The 22,356-nt window shown below is 38.6% G+C and overlaps 1 protein-coding gene across 3 annotated transcripts in view; it reads right to left on the bottom strand.

Moving 5' to 3' along the window:
- ADAMTSL1 (ADAMTS like 1) overlaps positions 1-22,356 on the bottom strand; it is a 444,801-nt gene that overhangs the window by 152,452 nt on the left and 269,993 nt on the right. For all 3 annotated transcript variants that reach the window (XM_065655435.1, XM_065655436.1, XM_065655437.1), the window contains 2 exons: positions 20,232-20,359; positions 7,508-7,553 (listed from right to left, as the gene is read on the bottom strand). In XM_065655435.1, the coding sequence (XP_065511507.1) occupies positions 7,508-7,553; positions 20,232-20,359 (174 nt within the window). The remainder of the gene's footprint in view (positions 1-7,507; positions 7,554-20,231; positions 20,360-22,356) is intronic.

Below are 22,356 nucleotides of genomic sequence, written 5' to 3'. Positions count from 1 at the left end.
TGTATTAATGCCAGTGGGGATCAGAGCCTCTTCATGCTGGGTTTTGTGCAATCAGACAATGAAAGACAGATATAAGCTCACAGCCTATAAATGAGAATTCTATTTGCTGAAATAACAGATAAGGCAAAGCCAGTGTTTTGTTGCATATTTTTTTCAAGCAGTAAATTGTTATTTTGTTCTGAACACTTTGCACACCTTTAAATAAGAGTGCCATTTAGAGGCAGTCTTTGTGTGTCTCATTTCTACAGTGCTGGCTCTTGGACATAAGAAACTATAGACACTGAGTCCACAAAGTCTTTTCCTCTTTTTAAAAAAAATCAGACTGCTTTGGGTATGGGCATGGGACTTGGTGGAAGGGGATCCTGTACAGCTGCCAGCTAGCACTGCTTCATTGGCCTAAGTAAAATTATATCTTACTCCACGTAAGACTCTGATCCTGGAAGCTATCCACCAGTATGTAGTTTGTCTTCCCGCACAACGGATGGACAGACAAGGGTGTGCCTGCACTTCAAGCCAGCCAGAAGTCACAGGCAAGTCAGTGTAGCAGTGAGCCCAAGCTAGCGTATCTTTGCATGGGTTTTGTGGTTCTGCAAGGTATTTTGCTAACCACATCTGCATGGCCTTTTTTTTGGCTTGGAGCATGTGGTGGCACTGGTATCTGGACACAAAAGCACTACAGTCCTGCTCCAGGCTACTCTAGCTTTGGTGCTATACTCAAATATTAACAGTTCTGTTTTCTTTTGGAAATTATCTCTGGGCCCCTGCAGACATGAGGTACTGTTGACTTTGCACTCCTTGAAGAATCAGAAAGAATTAATAAACCTGAAAGTTTCATCTAAGTCCCTTTATCTTGAAGCTTCCTCTACAGCAAGACTTCTTAGGGAAGAAAATTTCCAGTGAATAGGAAACAACTGTTCCTCTTCTAACTCTGTGAGTCCTAGATGGCTGCTTCATGACCTTTAGCTTGTGAAGGCTCATGAGATATTATTGAAAAACTGAGCCTGTGCTGGATACCTATAATCTCTGTTCATCCTATCAGGTCAAGACTTCCTCCACTGAAATGAAAATATATTTCATTTTAAAGATGATCAGAAACCCCTTTGATGTATGCAACCTATTTTAAAATAAACACACAAGTTTCATCTTTACCTCTTAGGCAGCTAATCCTGGCCATATTATTACGGTTTCATTTGCTTCCTCACATCCAATTTTTTTTTTTTTGACTTGACCTCCTATTCGACCCTATTGCAATTCATAAGGTCCATGGAGTTTTGCCATGTTTGAATTTCATTCAAAACAATTTCTATTAATCAACAAACCAGTGGAAAAGATAAGATGAATCCCAGATGTCCCTTGATGGTGATAGGTAGATCAGATTTCATGGGACAAAAGACGGTCAGGCTTTTTAAAGTTTACTTAGTGGGTGAAATGTGGAAGATCATATCTAAGCTGCAATAGGTGGAAACAGTCATGGAACCTTAGAACAGTTTACAATATATGTGCTTGTATATTTGCAGAGGCCAAGAATGATTTACTGTACCTGGAGCTTTTCCTCTGTGCAAAAAATGACTAACAACTGGACTACTCTGTGCAGCATCTGACAGAACAGTTTATTGAACCAGTTCCATGAAGTACGCACAACGTCACAGCCACACCGATTTCCCCACAAAGAAAGAAAGCCTGAGGTCCTCAAGTAGGGGTTTGCCCAAGACTGAATAAGAACTTTGGATAGCAGTACAGAGACTGGGGATCTAGGGATTTAACAGAAACTCCACTCAGCCTTGAAGCCTTGTTGAGTGCCCTGCTTGAATCGAGATTCTTGCAGGCAGATTTTTCATTAGTCCTGTGAACTTCTAAATAGGTTAGAATCATGCTTAGCTGCCTAGATCAAGAGGGGTTCATACTCCAGCTTTCTCTGACAACCCCAAGACACTCCAATATCTGACAGGCATGAGAGAAATAATAACAAAGTAAATGGGGGAGTATCAGCAGATGCTTCTACTCAGTGTAAAATAAACATGGAGTGGAGGCAAGGGCTGAAACAGTCAGGGAAGTATAAATCAAAACCTCAATTAGGAATATTTTTTAAAATCAATTTTTGACAAAAAAGGCATTTTTTTTAAAGTATGTTCATATTTTTGGCAAGTAATTCCATATGCAGTATTTCATGCCATTTAAAAATTTTGTTTGTTCATACCTTTTAAATTTCAAAGTAAAGTGTTTGAATTAGATACAATAACTTTTATTGCAGACTGAAAGACTTCCAAATATTTCAGTCAAAAGCTAATAGAAGTGCACAATATTAGAGTGCACTTTCCTGAAAGCACCATGTGTGCCCCACTGGTGATCAAAAAGAGATATTCAAATTAAAAAAAAAAAATTATCAGAAATATTGAATTTAAATCAATGAATCATCCAGATTCCTAAAGGGTCCTGAACAGAGTCCTGAAATGCCACTGTCATGGAAGTGATTAAAGTTGTTTGGTCTACAAAGATTCTTGATGCATTTACATAGAATGGTAGCAATGTTGTGGGGGTTTTATTTATTTTTTGTTATTATTATTTTATTATTATTATTTTTATTATTATTATTTTTAATAGTCAAAGATTCACAGGTCTGCTTGCTGAGAAAATAGCAAATCTGGAAGTCAAAGCTGCTACCACTACCAATTTACTAAAAACACTTGTTTCCAATTATGAAGAAATAATTCCTAGATGACACAAAAAGGTTTTAAAATGCACCCATTCATAAATAAGATGGCAGTTATTAAATTCCAGCATTTTGAAGAAGAGTCTGTAGTTACAATAAATGATCTGAGTCTGGAGGAATTTCCACTTAAACAGCAAACTGACATTAAGTAAATCCGGTGTTAGTAAGGAGATATGTGTAGTGCTTATCCTTTTTTTTTAAAAAAAAAACAAACTGCAAAGTACAAATTTTTGAGTGCAAAAGACTTCACATAGACTAGAAAAAGTAAATCCTGTTAATCATTTTTGTAGCTCTGAAAAAATTGTACCTGGTGATGATGCTTCTTATACACACAAGCTGATGCCTTTGAGAATTATGCACTTATATGGAAATTTGGGTTTGACATTTTCCATCAGACTGGGATTTCATGAATGGATAGAAGATAGTGTCATGTTGTCAGAAGTAAGATGGGCAATATCAGTGCTGCTGCATACAAAATGCAGCATAAGCTGATAAGAAACAGGGATGGAAGTAGCTTGTCTGAATGCATGCCAAAAAATGGAGGATGTCATTACAGATGGTATTTCAGCCAAGGGAAGAAAGTGAGGTATATGTAAAAAAGAGTAGCAGGTGGTGTTTATGAGTTTGGGTGGTCTGATTAATGGGATCTACCATCTCCAAATTTTGTCTTAGGCTTAATGGAACTGCTCTAAACCTTGTTGAAAGATCTAGTAACACTGTGCAGCTTCCAGTATTGTCTATTTTCATGTCAAACAGCAAAATCTCAAGAGCAGCTTTATATGTAGTGTTCATTATCATATTGGTAGGTATAAGCAAGTAAATACAAAAAGCAAATTTATTTGGGAATGAAATGCCAGGCTCATGCATCTCATTTTTCTGGTCTGATTCACAAACCAGTGCAATAAAAGGAAATCATGGCAAATAAAAAAGTTTTCAGTCACAAAAAAGGGTTTGATAAATAAGGAGGATGAATAGAGAAGGCATGAATACAGAACACATTCCAACAAACATCCTTCTGATAGATTTGTGTGTGAATGGAAGAAAAGAAAGCAGAAAACAGCATAGTGGCAGAAGGACTGAAAAAGAGAAAGGAAAAATGAAGTGGCATGATATCCTTGTACAAAAGCTGGAGAGAATGTGGCAACTGAGAACGTGCACAAAGAAGGAACAGATTGTGTGCTAGCTTGAGGAAAAAAAAAAAAAGAAAGAAAAAAGAGAAAACTAGTAAAAAAATCCTACTTGCAGTTTGGAAGTATTTTTGTTTATTTTGCATAATGTTTAGTGTAACAACCCAGATAGATACAAAAACATGTTTTCATTGCATTCAGAGTAGTTTCCTAAAGAAAAACAATTTACTCCCTCTCTACCCCCATGATTATGTTCTAAAATGACTGGAAATATACTTCAAGTCAGTATGAGTAGTCGGAAGAAAAAAAACCCAACCAGATGTAATTCAGCCCTAAATCATCTTCAGATTCCCCCATTCCTCTTTCACTATTTACACATGTGGCCTCATACCCAAAATCTTTCCAGTTTCTGATCAACACCAGGTGATGCAAGTGGTGAACATACTGGACTGGATTTGCTCTTTTAAGTACTGCTCAGAAGCTTTATAGACAGCGGTATCATTCTTTCTAACAGTCTATACTATGCAAAAAGGTTCAGCATCCCTGCAATGATGCAGGCCACTGAAGAAACAGACGTGCCACTCTCCCTCCTTGCCTCTCTTTTTCTTTATCTCATTCTTTCCCACCCCTTCCCCCTGTAATTTAATTTCAGGATGAATTAAAACCAGCTGTAGCAAAAGCTTGCATATGATAGTGCCTATGAAAACGTGTTCATTTCCAGGCTCTAAGTAGTACTTCCCATTCTCCAGTTTCGCCTTTGAAATAAAGTTTGCTTTTAGTGTACGTGACTACCCATCCTTTCCTGTAGGAGGACAGTCATATAAACAAAGACACATCAGTTCACAAAATAATAGTTTGCAGAAAATAAAGATTGGGTTTGTTTGTTTGTGTGTTTGTTTGTTTGTTTTTATGGACATTGGTCTCTAAGTTATGCACTAGCTGATGGTAACGAAAACTTATATTTCAGTATTCACTGATTTCCACAAGAATCAAAAAAGGAATGTTGCACAACGCGTGAGAGCTAGCTCCATTTAGAAGGGTGAAATGGTGGAATTTGCTCTCATTTTCCTTTACAGCAATAGACTGTCTTCTAACAGATGAAAATTTAGGTCTCATTGAGCCTGGAATTTCCATTCTCCTGATTTTCAGCATATTTACGGATGAAATTTTAAAAGGCAAACCCTGAGATAAGAAAAATATACACAGTATTGTGTGCCTCTTCCAGTGCAGAATTCCACAGTAAACCATGGGATTAATGAATTGTTTCCAACAGCAAATCTGTGTGTAGGTATGCTTGGATTTTGGAGACAAAGAGAAAGTATATGATTTTTTTTTTTTACTACGCTAAAAGAAACAAACAGTATTTCAGTGGTACAGCTACACAATTCAGCAACAGAATGGATTTCAGGGCAGAGATGCACGTCCAGGGCTCCCAAACCACTTCAGGTTTCCCCTGGTGCTGCACGAGGTATTCCAAAGAGGTATCTCACCCCAGAAACATGGGGCTGAAGACCACCACAGCTGTGGCAGGTTCCTACAAGTTCTGATACCACTCATGGTGGCAGTGCCCTTGCAATGACTGATATTGTGAATGCTGGTGCACAATATCTCAGATTAGCAATGATAATCTGAAGGGCTTAACATCTGATGCAAAGACTCAATGTACTTTAAAAACAGAAAATGTTTTCTTCTGAAATCAGATGCCTGCAAAGTAAATACAGCTAAGTACTTTCCTTATGACATAAAGATGTATTTGGAGGGCCTGGTCAGAGTATGATGAAGTCAGAAGCTTGAGAATAGTTTGATTTATTGCTGGTTTTGCAAGTTTACCAAAAACGAACAAATGAAAACTCATTTAATCCTTTTATTAAGGAACAGACCAATGCAGCACAAGGTGTTCTTCACCCTCTCTGAAAAAAAAATAGGGGTTAAAATTACAAATGCAGTCCTGGGTCTTCATAATTAAGTGGCAAAACTGTCACTGATTTCAGCATAGTGAAGCACCTTGAAAGTTTCAGCTTGAATTATTTGGTATGAAATAATTAAGGGAGTTCTGCAGCTGCATGCCTCACTGCTATGTTGGAAAGTCTGGAGCCAGTATTGCCAAATGCAAGGTATGCAAAGGAATCGTCTGACAAAACTATGCAAGGTTTTATTTTGAAGGAAAACTGTTCAGGTGCACATTTCCAAAACAGAACCTAGGCTAAAAATAACATTTTGAAAATGGTTCCTTATCTTGGAAAGTTAAGCTCAATTATTCCAAAATAAGGAATGCAACACAGGTAAAAATCCCCAGGCTCTCATTGGAGTAATCCAGGAACAGCTAACGGTGGCAGAGCAGGATTGTCTCACTGCTCTTACCATACAAAAAGACAGGTCAGAGGAGAAGGAGACTGTCACAATGTGCATGCATTCACAGACCGAAACAAAACTGATGGGTCTAGCTGTAGTCCGATTAGCCTCTAACAGTATATATATATTTTTTTCTTTTTTTCTTTTTTGTGTCATATTCCACAGAGCTACAGCATGCAACCTGACTGACACAAATCAACCTTCCCATTCCCTCCATGGTTGTGGTTTAGCCCAAGTGCCTCAGAGATGGAAACTGGACCATTAATCAGACAGCAGACCTATTTATTGACTGCTCTAGCTGTTGCCAGTTAGTGAAGCAGATGTCTAGACTGATGAGCTATTTCAGGAACGCAAAGGATACACTCAGAACACATTTTAGAGGAGGAAGTGTGAGAAATCCTACTGCATGAGAGTATAACTCAGATAGAAGCAGTTTCTTTCATTGTGAACTGTGGTCTGTTGAAGAAAATATAAGCTAAATATGAGGGAATGTATTCTTTCTTTTAACTTAAACTTTTAAACTTTTTTAGACAAAGCACCTATTGAAAGGCTTCTGAATATGTCCCTATCAGGCATGAGAAAGCTTGGCCCAGAGCACGTTTGATTTCATTTTCCATCTTTACTGGTAAAACTGACATTTCTCCATGTAATTTGAGAGCTTTTACTATTCTTGGCACCCAATAAAACTTTCCGTATGAAAGTCTTTATTTCCATTTTCACCAGTGAAAACACACTTTCACTCTGGTGAGCACAGAAGTTGAAGTTTCTTATTTTATTGTATTGAAAACTATATTCACTATATACATAGAAAAAGCTAGTGCCTTTGAAAAGGCCAAAACACTGGTGTAAGCTATATAAAACTGCTTTTCTAAGACATGCAACAGAATTCCAATACTGAGAGGGCACAGGTAAACAGAAGCTTTTATCTCTTACTAACTTGTCTTCAGTCTTCAACAGCTTAATCCTCCAGCCTGACAGATTGCCCAATATGAACCAGCTGGTACCAAAGTAATACTGGGAACATGAGTGGTCTTTGATTCTGCCAGGGGTGCTGTAAAGAGCAATTCTGAAGTTTCACTGACACACTTTGGAAAGGCTGTGACTGCAATCCCTTCCAAACGGTTTTAGCATCGTGCTATGGCATAATCTCTCCAGCTTTTCAAGAAACTGGCAAAGGTTTGCCTGTGATCCTGTGGTATGAAAGCAGTTCAGATAGCTACAGTGTTCTCACTATCACATTACCATGTTATTTTATGTAATATGGACATGACTGTCGTATGTGAAGATTTGTATAATATCAAAGCTATACTTTACTTACCACATTGCTGCACGTCCTGTACCGGATGTTTCGCCCTTCACAGGTCCTGTGTACAAAAATAAAAAAGAAACCCAAACCCATTAATAGCTGAATATAAAAAGTTTGCATAAAGTTTACTGCATCAGCAGCTTTCCTACAAAGATCTCTTAATTACCTAATTCCCTACCAACCCTCTTCCACAAAGTAAAAGACCGTCTGTCCCTGTACAGGTATTGAGGTGTGAATTCTACAGCTCTCCAGTTTTCTTACCTTTGCCTTAAAAATGAGTTTCTAGAAGGTGGCATCAGTCTATAAATGAGGTTGGAGGCCAGAGTACAGAACTTAGCTGAAAATCAACATATGAATCCCATTAATAATGCCCTGTGTCTCCCAGCTGTCCACAACAATTTCAGAAGGGCACAGCTCTGCACCCACCCAGGCACATGCCTTGGCGCTGACACAGCCTGAACGGTCGGGCTTTGTCTGCTGGGGGACAACCTGTGCACACGAGGAAGAAAACCCGCCTGCAGCGGCGTGAAATGACGAGCAAGCAGAACAGGGCTTTTCCCCCGTTTGACATGAGGGGAGAAGGCGAGCATAAAACTTCCCCCCGATCCACCATCCCCGTGCTATTCCCAGATCCCTGCTGCAGATCAGCTTCATAGAGCTGCTGAGCCCAGTAGAGCTCAAGGCGAGCACATGCCCTGATGTGTGCTCTCCGTCGCTCTCCTTTTCTCCCACAGCAGACCCACACCAGCCCTGGTGCTGGCAGGGCTCCCAGAAGAAAGGTCAACACCCAGGTATCTTTTTAGCACTCAGCATCATGTATTCCGTGTATTTGACCTCAAGTGAAGTTTCTTGTGTTTCATGAGTTCAGACAGCATACTCTGTGGAGGTCCTTAATACAAATTAGAACATAGAGTTTGGCTTTTAAAGATTGTTCTTCAACAGAATAGAATTTCTTTTTAATTTCTTAATTTCACAACACTTCTTTTTTCCCCGCGCCCCCCCCGCCCCGCCCCGATTTAACAAGCACACATTCCTTGAGGACTAAATCCCTGCCAAGACTGAACATTTAAATCCAAACCATTTTGAACTATCCAAGAGAAAAGACAGCATCTGCATGTATTTGTGTGGTTCTTTTTTCCTTTTTCTTTTTTTTTTTTTTAACAGAAAAATATTTTTCATACTAGTTAACTCTAAAATAAACTGAACAGATTTCCTTTAAATTATTGACGTCACTCTCCCTCCCACCTTTCTTTACATACCTGAAAAACAGACAAGACTTAATTGTGAAATTCCTCTAGTAGTCATTTACACCTATGCGAGTACAAAATTAGAGCAAAACAGAGTTTTGCAAATGTTTCACAGTGGTATAAAAAATAAACAAGTAAATAAAACTTTTTCAGAAGAGATGTGTGCAGAAAGATAATGTACTTTGTTCTGTAGCATTTGACATACAAATAATGCTATTAAAAGCATAATTGAAATACCACTAATTCAATGCTTTTGTAATGTTATATAATTAATTCAAGTAAATTTTGAACGTTGCAAGCATGCACAGAAATGAAAAGTGTGCACAGAGTATCTAGCAATTAGGAAAAACAGTTTTAGCAGTATAATAATAAAAATTATATTCACAACAGGCTATGAACTAAAAACCAAACAAATGAAAAATCCCAAACAACTCCCCACTATCCCAGTCATTCCTAAGCAACATAGACAAGCTGACAGAGATACTGTGGTGCAGGACAAACCTGTTTACACTCCACTACATTCAACAGAGGTACTCCTGATTTATACTGATAGGTAACAAAGGAAAAGTACATTATTGCAGCATGCAGGCAATCCTAGCACAGGCTTTGTGCACCACATGGAATAGCTTCTTCGGCAAGCTTGACACATGCCCCATCTGTCTCTCAGAAATGCCGTACAGCCCGTCAGACATTGCTTTGCTTCACTCTGCTGTTACCACAATTTCAGTTACTGTAATGGATTAACCTCAGAACCATTGAACTGCCAGGGAAATTTAAACTTCCTTTCTATCAGCTGCCTCACAGTTTCTTCTTCTCTTTCTTCTTCTTTTCACGGTTTCTTCATATTGTCTGTTTTGAAATGAAAGCCACTTATTTTTCACTATTCTTTGCATTAGGGAAAATAATAGGTACTTTCATTAGACATATGCCACAGAAATGTTCAGATTTTTCTTCCAATTTCCCTCCATTGGCTAATGGCCAGGGTTGTTCAGAACAAATGTACATTTCTGGATGCAGCTAGTGCTGTGATGATTCATAACCACTAGGAATCACTCTTGCAAAACTCCCCTTGTCCCCTCTCCAAGACCAAACTTTGGGGTTTTGTTGTTTAAGCTCATGAGTTCCCCAGTTATCATACATCAACCAAAAGCAGGCAAATTGCTTTCACTCTGAGCTGATATACTTTCACAATAGGCTGGCAGAGTAGTTATGTCTCGGATCTACACTGCTTCAGGACGGTATTCCAGATTCTCTTAAACTCAAGTATCTACTTTTGGATTCAAAATCATAGGATTTGTAGAAAAAAAGATAGATAGTTGAAAAGACTCTGGAAGAAAAAACAAATAGCAGCTTTTCAGAGGTGTCAATTTTGATTTTTAACAGTAAATTCTGTTTCTGAACCTATCTACTCTTAAAATAAGGAAGCTGAAGCCATCTAGTGAACCTAACTCTGCTAGAGTGAAATACCCAGAATCTTGGCATGACACCAGGCCAGACTATGTTTTCTCCTCTAGGTAGGGTTTGAATTAATATCCCAGCATGGGTGCTTTGCAGAATGCCACAGCATAGAGCATTTTACATGTAAGGAAGGACCACAACAGATCAGTGAGACCATGTTATGAGACCCAGCCATCACACATCCTCTGATCTCTGCAGGGTGTCAATAAGAACTCACATCGACAAGGAGTACACACAGCCACTTGGAAAAGTCAGAAGTCACCCAAAATGCCAAGTTCGTCTTGGAGGACACACAGAGAGTGGGAGCAGTAAGAGGTACTTCTACAGTCTTCTCTTTTATCACACATATCCTGCAGGGGATTTTGCAGAGGAAAAAGGTACCTGAGGGTTTGGCTTGACAGGCAAATATTATCATGTGAATATGCAAGAAAAGCAAGCTACTGGGAATCATGTTTGATTCTTCAAACCTAGTCACTTGTTTCCAGTAAAGTTTGTGAAAGAGGTTAACAACTTTTAATATATTAAAATATTCACTTCTCTTAATGTAAACAACTTGAAATCCTGGTATTTATTTCTCCAGGCTCCAGTTTGTGGTGCGACTCAGTTCAAGTCCCCCCTGCCTCAAAGGTACAAAGTAGATGTGTATTTGTGCTCAGCTAGAGTTAGAAGCCTTGCAATAATCCATGCCAGAAGGAATAGCAACTCCATGCCAAAGTTGCCTTCATCTATAATTACCAAAGATGATGAAAAAGATTTGCAGAGGAGGACTTCACCAACTCCTGCCACTCTCAGCAGTCATCAGAGTTTGAAATGCTTTTCTTAAGAAAAAAAGTCTTCACATCAGCAAGCAACTTTGAGCCAGAGGTGGATTATTTTTGTGGATATGAATTTTGACGCAACTATTCACTGCAGGGGTTTGAAAGTTGATGTCATGTTGGACAATCTTCACTCTCCTTTATTTTCACACCCCTTGATAACCACTCTTCTGGGGTAGATTCTGATGTCTGCAGTGTACCTGTAAGAAAAGTATGCTGTGGGTCTTTCTCCTCCCATGAGATCTCAGGCAGGCTGCATTAGCTCTTCCCCTCCCCTGGTGCCTGCATGCATGAGGCTGTGCTGCACACAGATAAACACCATCCCACATCTCTCTGTCCTTGCCCTGTTGCTCTTACCTCTTTCCAAAATGTTGTACAGTGTTAAGACCCTCTCTCACCCTCAACACAAATTCTATGTTTGTCCTTCTCTGGGTAAAAGTGAGTCTCTTTTATTCTTCCAGCATATCCCTTTTCTCATAAAGGAAATCCAAAGGAAGGCCATGAACACCAAATTGTTGTGAAGAAAGAAGACACATCAGGGCTGCATCAGCTTTATGAGTTCACTTTTTAAAAACTGTCTGGTCAGGTCTGCCCAACTTCATGTCCAAATCATGATATTGACAATAAATTCAGAAGATGTGTGAAAATTTTCTGTATCCTTTTGTTAATAAGCACCTTGCCTTTCACAATAGGTTGTGCAGATGCATTGATATGTTTTACCACGCAGCTTGGTGTTGCAACGGTAAAAAGCTTTAATTCTTTATGTTTAGGAGACCATCTCCTACAGAGTTCTGCACTTTGTTGAAATAGTGAAATACTAGAAATATTAGAGGAACATTTAATATTGAGACAGGAAAAGTGGGCATGGATAGACAAGCCAACTTTCCCTGGCAAATTTAATTAGAGATCTTACGAATATTCTTTTTGAAGGAGTAAAAAAGTAAACAACTGTGAAGCAAAACGTCAACTTGAGTCACTACAGGCAGGAAACTGGCTAGGCAAATAAAAACAAGGGTACTGATCTGTGGCCGTGAAAGGCCTACTTTTTGCATAGATAGTGTTTTCTGCCGTCTTGTTATTAGGGAATCAATTATTCTGATGTAAATAATGTATCATACTGAGCATGATAGGGCTTCTATAAACCTCATTTAGTTCAAGAAGGCCAAGTGCACCTTGGTGAGGGCAATCTCCAACATCAATACAGACTAAGTGATGAATTGACTGAAAGCAGCTCTGCAGAGAAAGACTTGGGGATACTGGTGGATTAAAGATCAGATATGAGCCAGCAATGTGCCAGCAATGCAGCCCAGAAAGCTAATTTTATCCTGTCTGCATAAAAAGAAGCATGACCAGCAGGGTGAAAGAGGAAATTCTACCCCTCTATCCACTCTGGTGAGACCCCACCTGGAGTACTGTGTCCAGATCTGAGACTCTTTGATATAAGACAGACATCAACCTATTAGAGTGGGACCAGAACGGATGATGAGAAATAAGTTTGTTTATTCCTGTAGCACAAGAATCCATGCTTCTGGATTTGACAAACTCTTGGAAAGCACTTTCTGCATCCTACTGGTTGTGGAAGTGTTTTCCCTGCAAAAAGTTGTTGAGGTGCTTGAAGAAGTGATGGTTGGCAAGAGGTCAGATGAATATGGTGGATGAGGCAAAACTTTGTAGCCCAATTCATTCCACTTTTGAAGCATTGATTGTGTGATGTGAGGTTGTGGAGAAGAATTGAGCCCTTTCTGTTGACCAATGCCAGCTGCAGGCATCGCAGTTTTCGGTGCATCTCATCGATTTGCTGGGCAGACTTCTCAGATTTAATAGTTTTGCCAGGATTCAGAAAGATCTAGTGGATCAGAACAGCAGTAGACCACCAGTAACCATGATGTTTTTTTGATGCACGTCTGGCTTTGGGAAGTGCTTTGGGAGTTCAGTCCAACCACTGAGCTGGTCGTTGCTGGTTGTCATATAAAACCCATCTTTCATCGCACATCACAATTTGATTGAGGAATGGTTCATTGTTGTTGTGGAGAATAAGAGAAGATGACACTTCAAAACAACAAATTTTTTTTAAAATTTTTGGTCTGCTCCTGAGGCACCCACTTATCGAGGTTTTTCACCTTTCCAATTTGCTTCAAATGCCGAATCACTGCAGAATGGTTGATGTTGTGTTCTCCGGCAACTTCTCATGTAGTTGTAACAGGATCAGCTTTGATGCTCTCCATTGGTCATTGTCAACTTCCAGTGGCCAGCCACTACGCTCCTCATCTTCAAGCTCTCGTCTCCTTTACGAAACTTCTTGAACCACCATGGCACTGTACATTCGTTAGCAGCTCCTGGGCCAAATGCACTGTTGATGTTGCGAGTTGTCCCCACTGCTTTACAACCCGTTTGAACTCAAATAAGAAAACCACTTGAATTTGCTTTTTGTCTAACATAATTTTCATACTCTAAAATAAATATAAAATAGACAGCAAGTAATAAGTCAGTAACAAAAAAAACATAAAGCGAGAAAAACGCATTAATGTATAACACAAACACATTTATTTAAGAATGTATTCCAGTATCAAACGGCAAATTTCAACAATGCAAAAACCCCAATTACTTTTGCACCAACCTAATAATTTCCTTTTACGACAAGGTCACCCATCTAGTTGATCAAGAGAAGTCAGTAGATGTGGGGTTTTTGGTTCTTAGTAAAGCTTTTGATACTGTCTCTCACAGTATTCTTCGGGACAAAATGTCCAGTTTACAGCTAGACAAGTCAACACTATATTGGGTGAGCAATTGGCTGACGGGACAGGCTCAAAGAATTTTTCTTTTTTTGCAGGTAGTAAGGTTTACAAAAACTCCACATCGTGCAAAGGCCTGGCTGATTTAATTATTTTTCATTGAAACCCCAGAACAGATTTATTGAAAGAACTATGAATATACAAGAGTTCTTCCAGTGAACCTGGACTTATCAACAGGTGTACCTACTTTAGCAGGTGGGTTGAACTAGATGATTTCCAGAGGTCCCTTCTAACCCCAGTCATTCTGTGATTCTGTATCATCCAAGTGAAGATTCACAAACATTTTTGTTAGGTAGGCTACTTCTCAACAGAGATACAGATTTATGGAGACCATATCCATCACTCATCTGTAGGTACAATGCTGACTACTATTCATTCTAGCACAGATCAGTTTCTTACCCAAAACACTGACATATAACATTTCTATGGCAACTATAGCAATGGGTTACATGGGAACACAACACTAGGAAAGCATTTGATATATTTTTAGCTACCTCATTGAAGTGCAGAAGCTGGAAATTAGGACAGCCAGTACAATGTGACTAACTGGTTCTCCAAAGACCAGCAGCAATCACTCCAGAGATTACAGCACTGATCTAGATTGCATGAAATGTGAAGCTTTTTATGTTATTGACTCAAATTAAGATTGTAGCTTACTGCTTCTGCCACTAGGAAGAGTTAGAACTGTAATGTCTCTCAAAAATTGTAAAAGCTTCTACATCAAATGAAAGCAGGAAATGCTATCATAATTACAGATTTGAGTAATCTTAGAGTACATAGAATAAAAATTTTCTTTTAAATTGCTGCTAGATGACACAGCTTTAACCAGAAGCACCTACAAACTAAATACACACAAAATTTCTTCTAAATATTTAAAGTCACCCAATATAGCATGGAGGATGTCCTTTACAGGTTGAACCAACTACAGCTGTCAACTGAAGCAGAAAACAAGTAAGCTACTGAGGTATCCTGCATACAGATGTAGTTTTGATCAAGGTAATGAGAACCATCCTGTAAAATCATTTGGTAGCACTGGTGACCTAAGAATTTTATGACATTGACTGTACTCCCATTGAGTGACATGGTATGCTTCATCGGAACGCTCTTTACTTTTGAGGATGTATCAGCAATTATGACAGCATTTGTGTAAAAATGTTTTGCTCTTTATTGTACAGGCCTTAAGATAGCAAAGGGCTTACTCTAGAAGTCATGAAAACCCACAGTATTTAAAATTATCATTCTGACCAGCATAAGAACATTTCATGAAGTGGCATAATTTGCCTTACTTAATATTGCCAGGATTAGAGCAGACTGCATTTAGATCATTGCACAACAGCCACAGTAATTTATGTTAGCTTCTATCTGATAAAGAAGCAATCCAAAACTAGAATAACTGTTCTGTTGTAATTTTCACTCAGAAAGTTTAAAGGAGCTTTTATCAATGTTAGATCTGAAATACTTCAGATTCTCTTGCAGTCTAAGCCCCAGAGACAGATGAGTCTGTGATTGTAGCCTGAAACTAGGGGCCACAGCCATATGCTTGGACTAAATTCTAAATTCAGTTGTGAAGCAGCAACACAACAGCAGACAATTTTTTGGTATCAAAGGTATATATAGCTGAACCTCCAAACAGTATTTTTAAAATATGCTATATTTGATATGTCCCCTTTTCAGTGCTAGTCAGTGTTGTTGTAATGGCTTATTTTTCTATTTTTTAACTTTAAACTAACTTGAATAACGTGCATCTATTCCATCATAATCTGACAGGCACCAAACCATTTGATGTTTGATTTGTAAACTGTAATCTCTGTGATGAAAATCAGAAAAAAATACTCCTTAATAAAATAAATCAAATTTATTTTGGACTGCTTTTGTCTTATGAAAAATGTCACACAGCATAAAATTGACCCAATCTTAGCTAATTTAGCTGGTTCATTAAACCTAACCTCCAAAGGTATGTCTCAGTGGCTATTTTACTGATCAACCAAGTCAAACTGCAATAAAAGTGAAAGTCACTTATGCAGATCTACTATTTTCATCCTGCAGTATGCAATGGCACTGGGCTGAACAACCAAACTAGTAAATCACTTACTTCAGCTAATTTAGCAAGCAGAGTTGGTGGAAAGGCTAATTCATACTGGTGGTTTGTTTGCATTACCAAAAGGCAGCCATCAGCTGAAGGAACGAAGGGAGGTATTTGAAAAAGGGAAAATAGTGTCTACCACCACATAAATTAGCCAGTACAAAGCATCCAAATAAAGCTGGGATTGTGACTCTCTGATGTGTGTTCCCTCTTCCTTTTGTTTTCTTTTTAATTTTTCTTCCTCTTTTTAAATCTCTGTCATTTTTATTACTGAGGGAAACTTGTCAGGCAGATGTTACTGTTGACTTTCTTCTGCTACTAAACATACATTGCTCATCTAATGGTGGAAAACCTCCCCTCTGTTCAGCAGTATGCACGTTAAACCCGTATTCAGTATCTATGGGACTCCTCATCCAGTTTAGCACTCTACTGTGCACTCACACAAAATGTTCCCAGCTTCATGCTTTAGCACGAAAGAGCAGCAATGGGGACAGTTAGTTTCTGAAAAACAGACTGAAAAACAGACCTGAAAACAGGTCTGTCTGAAAAGACAGACTGAAAAAAAACCAAAAACCTATTATATGCTGAAATCATTCTCAAAACTCTAGGACATCCTGCTTTTCTGCTACCTACAGTCTTAATTTACTCAGAAGTGACAACATATTTCGAAGATGATAGGAAAAATATCACAATTATATTCCTGCCAGGCCTAAAAACAACAAAACGCTTTTGACATTACTGCAGTACTCGTCAATATGTAAAGTACAATTCCAGAACACACAGAATATTTTTAGGACCAGGATGGGTGAACTTAGCATAAAAGAATTTATAATTTCTTTTACAATTTGAAAATATACTCCTATATAAGGAAATTAAATAAATGCACATGAATTTCAGATATCTAAAGAACATTCAGCTATTTATTAATCTCTTTGAGTTTGCTTGCACACTTACTAAATAACTTGAATGAAGGTCTAATGAGTACTATCAATGTCTATGCTGGATGACGAACTCCAGCTGTGCTGTGCAATAGATGGACCACAACAAATAATTGCCAGATTCCGAGGAAGAGGGCAAAGACCACATTGCAGTGTCTCCACCTGCTCTGCCTATATATTCCCAATGCCCCTATAGCCAAAGTATCCAATAGCTAATAGAACTTTGATCTCTGCAGAATCACCACAGTTGCTAGTTTGGCCCTCAAGAAAAACAGGAGCGGTCTGTGGTTCTCTTCTATGCCGGTTTTGACCAGCAGTGCTGCCTGACACTTCATGATGGAGAGGAGAGAGGTGAGGAGTTTCTCCTTCCTGAGCTTTGTATTAAAAACCAAACTAAACCAAACATGCTGGAATTATAAAAATAAATTCTTCTTTGTCCAACATATAATTAAGCTGTGAGGCTGACTTTCAGGTGAGTTGAGGCAAACAACTGTAACACTTAAAGGAGGTGTGTCCTTTTGTGTAAATAACAAGAATATCTGAAGTTATAAAAAGTTAATGCCAACAAAGAGCATAAAAAGTGTCATGCTTTGTAGTTTAGCCCAGTCTTTAACTACTAATTATGAAAAAGTTATTTTCCTGGTGCTTATTCTGCTACTGGAGTGACCCAGTGCTGCTTGCTGTCAGTGTAGGATACCAGGAGAGATGGTTGACTAGGGCTGACGACTCCTGTCTGCTTGTGTAACTGGCATATTTCTTTATTTCACTCTCATACTAAATGTCCTTAGTATAATCAGGACCAGTTGTTCTAAAGAAATGTACTGTTAAACAGCCCCTACCCTGAAATGTTTGCCATCTAAACTCTAGAAAACAGAATTTCTCACTAACACTTTCCATTCTTTCATCACAGCTGTGAAAGCCTAACACAAAACATGTTCCCAAAACAAACAACACAAGCACTAACATAACTTTGCCAAACGAAAGTTGGAAAGAAAACTGTTTTCCTTTATATAGCTGCATATACTGACAGTGTTTAGGAATGGGCAATTAGTCTTTGCATTTCTTCAAAGCAGATGCACTGGGGTCTTCTTTTCATGTAATGCTCTGAAAGTCACCTCATACAGAACTAAAAGACATAAGGCACTATGAACGTTCCTGCCAGGATGAGAAATATTTAGGATTAATTTTTTTCCAAAACATCTATATGTTTTGCTAGTTTTCATTTGCCAGAAATATCTAGTATCTTCCTTCATGCTGCCATGAAATTATACGCAACAAATACATGCGATAAACCGTACCAACCAAGAAATTGTCCAAAAGAGGTGGATGTTTTGTTCCAGCCTTGACAGGTTTGAAATACTTACGTGCACAGACTCCAAACCTTCAAAGTCTGAATGAGTTTGTTTCCTCTGCTCCCTTCCTGCCTTTTTCTTAGCAACTTAAAATGTTTGCCTAGCACAAAAATTAATAGTTTAAACCCTTTATTTCAATAGCCATTACACACAGGCCAGAAAAAAGGGAAAAACTATAACACATTTGATACTGTGCTAATTCCAGGTCAAATTTTACTATTTGTGATTTATTGATATTGACCAGTAAAAGCTGTGGACCTAACTCATCCTCTGCATCCTATCCTGGAAACAGAGGGCTTCCACGTCTGAGTGGCCAAAGTTTACAGCTGGTTTCCTAAGGCAAGGAACATTGCTTATACGTTGACAGGAGAGGACTGAGATATTGAATGAAACACAAGTACTGTGTGATTTATGAGTTTATTCCCCGTTCCACTGGGGTAGCTTCAGGGACATCCTGAACAGTACAAGAACCAAAGAGAAGCAGATGAGGAGAGCCTGCTCAGGAGTGGCTTATACTCACACACCTCAGAGCACCATGACCAGTATTACTGCTACTACTGTCATGAAGCTTCAAGATTTTCCCCTCTACAGACTACTGAGGCAGTTCTCAGTGAGCAGAGGTGTAGTCAGCAAGCCCTTCTGTTACTCAGATTCTCCAGATGCCTGGATTCATGTTTGCATTAAAGGAACATACAGAAGGTCACTTATTTTCATAAGTCTGAAAAGGATACACCGTGACTGAAAATAAGTTCCTCTCTGCAATTCCCTCTTTCGGGGTATCTGCAGAATGTCTATTTGCTATGGAACTAAGAAGAGATGAGAATTAGGCCCCACCTTAAAAAACCAAATTATTCTAATTCTTTTTTTCCATGGGACTGGAATAGAGAAGTGTTGCATTTCCACCGGTTTCAGTAGATGCTTTTCCCTATCTTTTCTCCTGCTAGTAGACTTTTGCAAACTGTCAACTCAGTAACTGGTGGAAATAGGAGTCAAAACTGTCCACAGACAAAACTAAAATACACAAGACTCTATTCTGATCTTATGATTCAATGTCTTGTGCTGTTTCTTATCCTCACTAAACAGCATCATATATTAAAATGTCAGATGTAGGAAACAATTTGGAGTGTATTGTCACAGTTTGTTTTATTAACATCAGTTTTATAAGCACATAAAAGAAAATACAGGAGAAACATATGCAGCATGGAAAATTGTATTACATTTTTTATATTACAATATACAAGGTATCAGAGATGGCAGTAAGCCACTAAGTTTGCGTCTGGAGTTTTCCTTCATATCCGTTATCATAAATCTGTTAATATTTATCACATATACCATGTTTACTGCAGGTAAACTTTTTCATAAAGTAGATAGAAACAATATTTGCTAGAAATATTTCGTGGGTAAGACTTACATATACCAATAGAGGGGAAATGCTGTCAACTGACTTGTCCATGTTCCATTGCAAGCTAGTAATTGAGGAGAAATAAAATGTCAGATGCCTTACTCTGTACCTAGACTTCATCTTTGCAGTCGGCCATTACACCTCTGCCTGTTGGGGACAGTTTGCTGGTATGGAAGACTTCCTATCTGAAATTTAATTAATAGGATATCTTCAGCAGAATTATCATTCCTTGTTATATAGCTCCGGATGGCATGTTGGGTCGATATGGTGCTTTTATAGTGTCAGTGTGGCTGACACTCTGGGCCGCTAAATCTAATCAATTAGCTGTAGTCTGGTATAAGTGCCTGAAAAGTCTTACTGCTGAAATGGTGAAAGCATAGCGAGGTTTCACTTTTCAATAGCTGTCAGCCTTCAGCATGCTTAAGCAAGTGGTCCAGGCAACTTTCATATCTCCGTAAGTTTTCACGATATTTTGAAAGGGTGTTGCCTTGCCAAACATGTTGCATACTTGCCTGAATTAAAAAACACACTACCATAATTTTCTGACATTGAGCTGGAAGTTTCAGCATAGTTATGGTCTTATGGTGTGACACATATAAGTAGGCTTAATTCTCCTGCTCAGTAAAATAAAAAGTGTTCACCCACTTACTTGCTGCTCAGGCAGCGTCTCAGAGAATACGAAGCTCCTCCTCCACAAGTGCGTGAACATTCGCTCCACGAACCCCAGGCATCCCACAGTGAGTCTCGGTCTTCTTCTGAGCGAGCTGTTCTGGAGCTCTGAGGAGGGAGGGAAGGACAAAAAAAAAAAAAACAAAAAACAAAACAAGAAAACAAAACAAAACAAAAACAACCAGGAAAAAATCATTTAAAGGACAAAAAATATTGTTGCCAGCTTAAATTTTCTTTACTGGATATCATCTTGGTTGTTGAAAGCACTGAATAAATCTGTTATTCTCTAACATTCCTACTGATTGGCAGCTGGTTCTTTTAGCGGGGGTTGCTGTATGAACTTGCTTTCATCCTTTGAGTATTGTACTCTGTCTGAATTTGAGACTGGTGATGATTACTTTGGACAATAGTGAGGCAAGGGATTTTTCCTGATTCAAAGGAAGAGGTGGAGTATTGTAGGCATTAGAAATTGTGCTTTGAAACTTTAATGTTATGTTAAAAATGATGAAAGGGTATATTAAAAGGTGCCTTCCAAGATGCTCTGGAGGAAAAAAAGAATCACAGTATAGTGAATCAATGTGATATAAAAACATTCAACATAACAACTTTCACGTACTCACCATAAAGAACTGGAACTATCATTACTTCTTCTCTGTCCAAAGATCTCCTATAAAACTTTTTGGACAAAGATTCCCTAACTGTTTTTATCCCTACTCTTTGCTGACTTAAAAAAGACACTGCACACTACCTGAAGAGCTGGAGCTCTCCAGTGTAAGGTACAGACCTAGGCAGTGTTATTGTTAATGCTAGCAGTAGGATGTAAACAGCTTTATAGAGAAGCAGCATCGATGGACTCAGAAATGCTCAGCTTTTCCAGGCTTAACTCATAGATGTGCAGCAGTACCTGCTTCAAGTAATGCAGTCATGCAAGTTTCCAGTATTTGATTTTCATTCCTGCAAATGCACCTCAGAAACATCTATCTGTAGAAACACAAATGATTTAGATAGATATTGTCCCACTTGAATGATGTAGTTTTGCTGGAAGAAACTGAATAACCTTCAGAAGCATGCAAAGGTGCATAGAAAATGCCTGTGTCTGATGGAGATCAGGCAGTATTCTCCTTCAAATCTTGGCTCGGGCTGTGGGCCAACACATGGGAAATAGGATTTCTAACTGTATTTGGAATAAATGAGAAGGCAAGACATCTATGTGGGGGAAACTTTGACGGTATATCTTCAACAGAGAAATATCAGCAAGCATCTTTGCTAACCCACATTAGAGGAACCAGCTTTAGCTTTCAACACAGTGATTATTTGAGACACAGAGATTGCTCCACACTGAAAGTATTTTCACTGAAAGTGTGTAAAGTTCTGTCATGAAATCCAAAACGCAGTGAAATATAGCAGAAATATGCTATTCATAGACAAAAAAAGAAAATGTTAGTGATGGGTTAGAGCTGTGAAGTGTTTCAATATACATCTGTTTAAAGTAGATACTGAATTTGTCACATATAACTCAGATGCGAAACTGAATAGTCTGTGTCTGTACAGCAAAGCACTAAGTCTGGCACATTAGCATGTGTGCTAACTAGGATTTATCAAGGTAAGAGGTTAACTATTTGGTTTACTTTTAGGAGCCAGGAATGCATTATATATGCTAACCACTAATAATGAGAGAATTTTCCAATATGGAAATCATTTAGCCCTATAAAGTTCTGCAAAGGGATTGCAGTTCACCCACTAGTGTCATCTCTGATGCTGAATAAACAGCCAGGCATAAGATTAACTGAAATGAAAGCCCACGTCTTTTATTAGCTGTCTCTATCCTGAGCTCAGTAATAAGACCAAAGTCTCCCAGGGAGCTCTGTTCTCCTGAAAACAGAAAGCCTGTACACATTTTCAGACTCTGACAGTCATTACCTTCAAGCATCTGAAGGATGAAAATGTTGCCAGTGCTGCTCCCATAGTCCCAAGGGAGTCTTGCTGCCCTGAAGCGAGTCATTAGCTGATGGAGAAGTACTTAGTTTACTCAGGTTGACAGAGTAATTGTATTGCTATATTCCTTCTAAAAGCCTGATACTACTCTGAGACACACTGGCACAATA

The sequence above is a fragment of the Caloenas nicobarica genome, chromosome Z (genome assembly GCF_036013445.1).
Source record: "Caloenas nicobarica isolate bCalNic1 chromosome Z, bCalNic1.hap1, whole genome shotgun sequence".
Taxonomy (NCBI): domain Eukaryota; kingdom Metazoa; phylum Chordata; class Aves; order Columbiformes; family Columbidae; genus Caloenas; species Caloenas nicobarica.
This window is presented reverse-complemented; position numbering and strand designations above follow the sequence as displayed.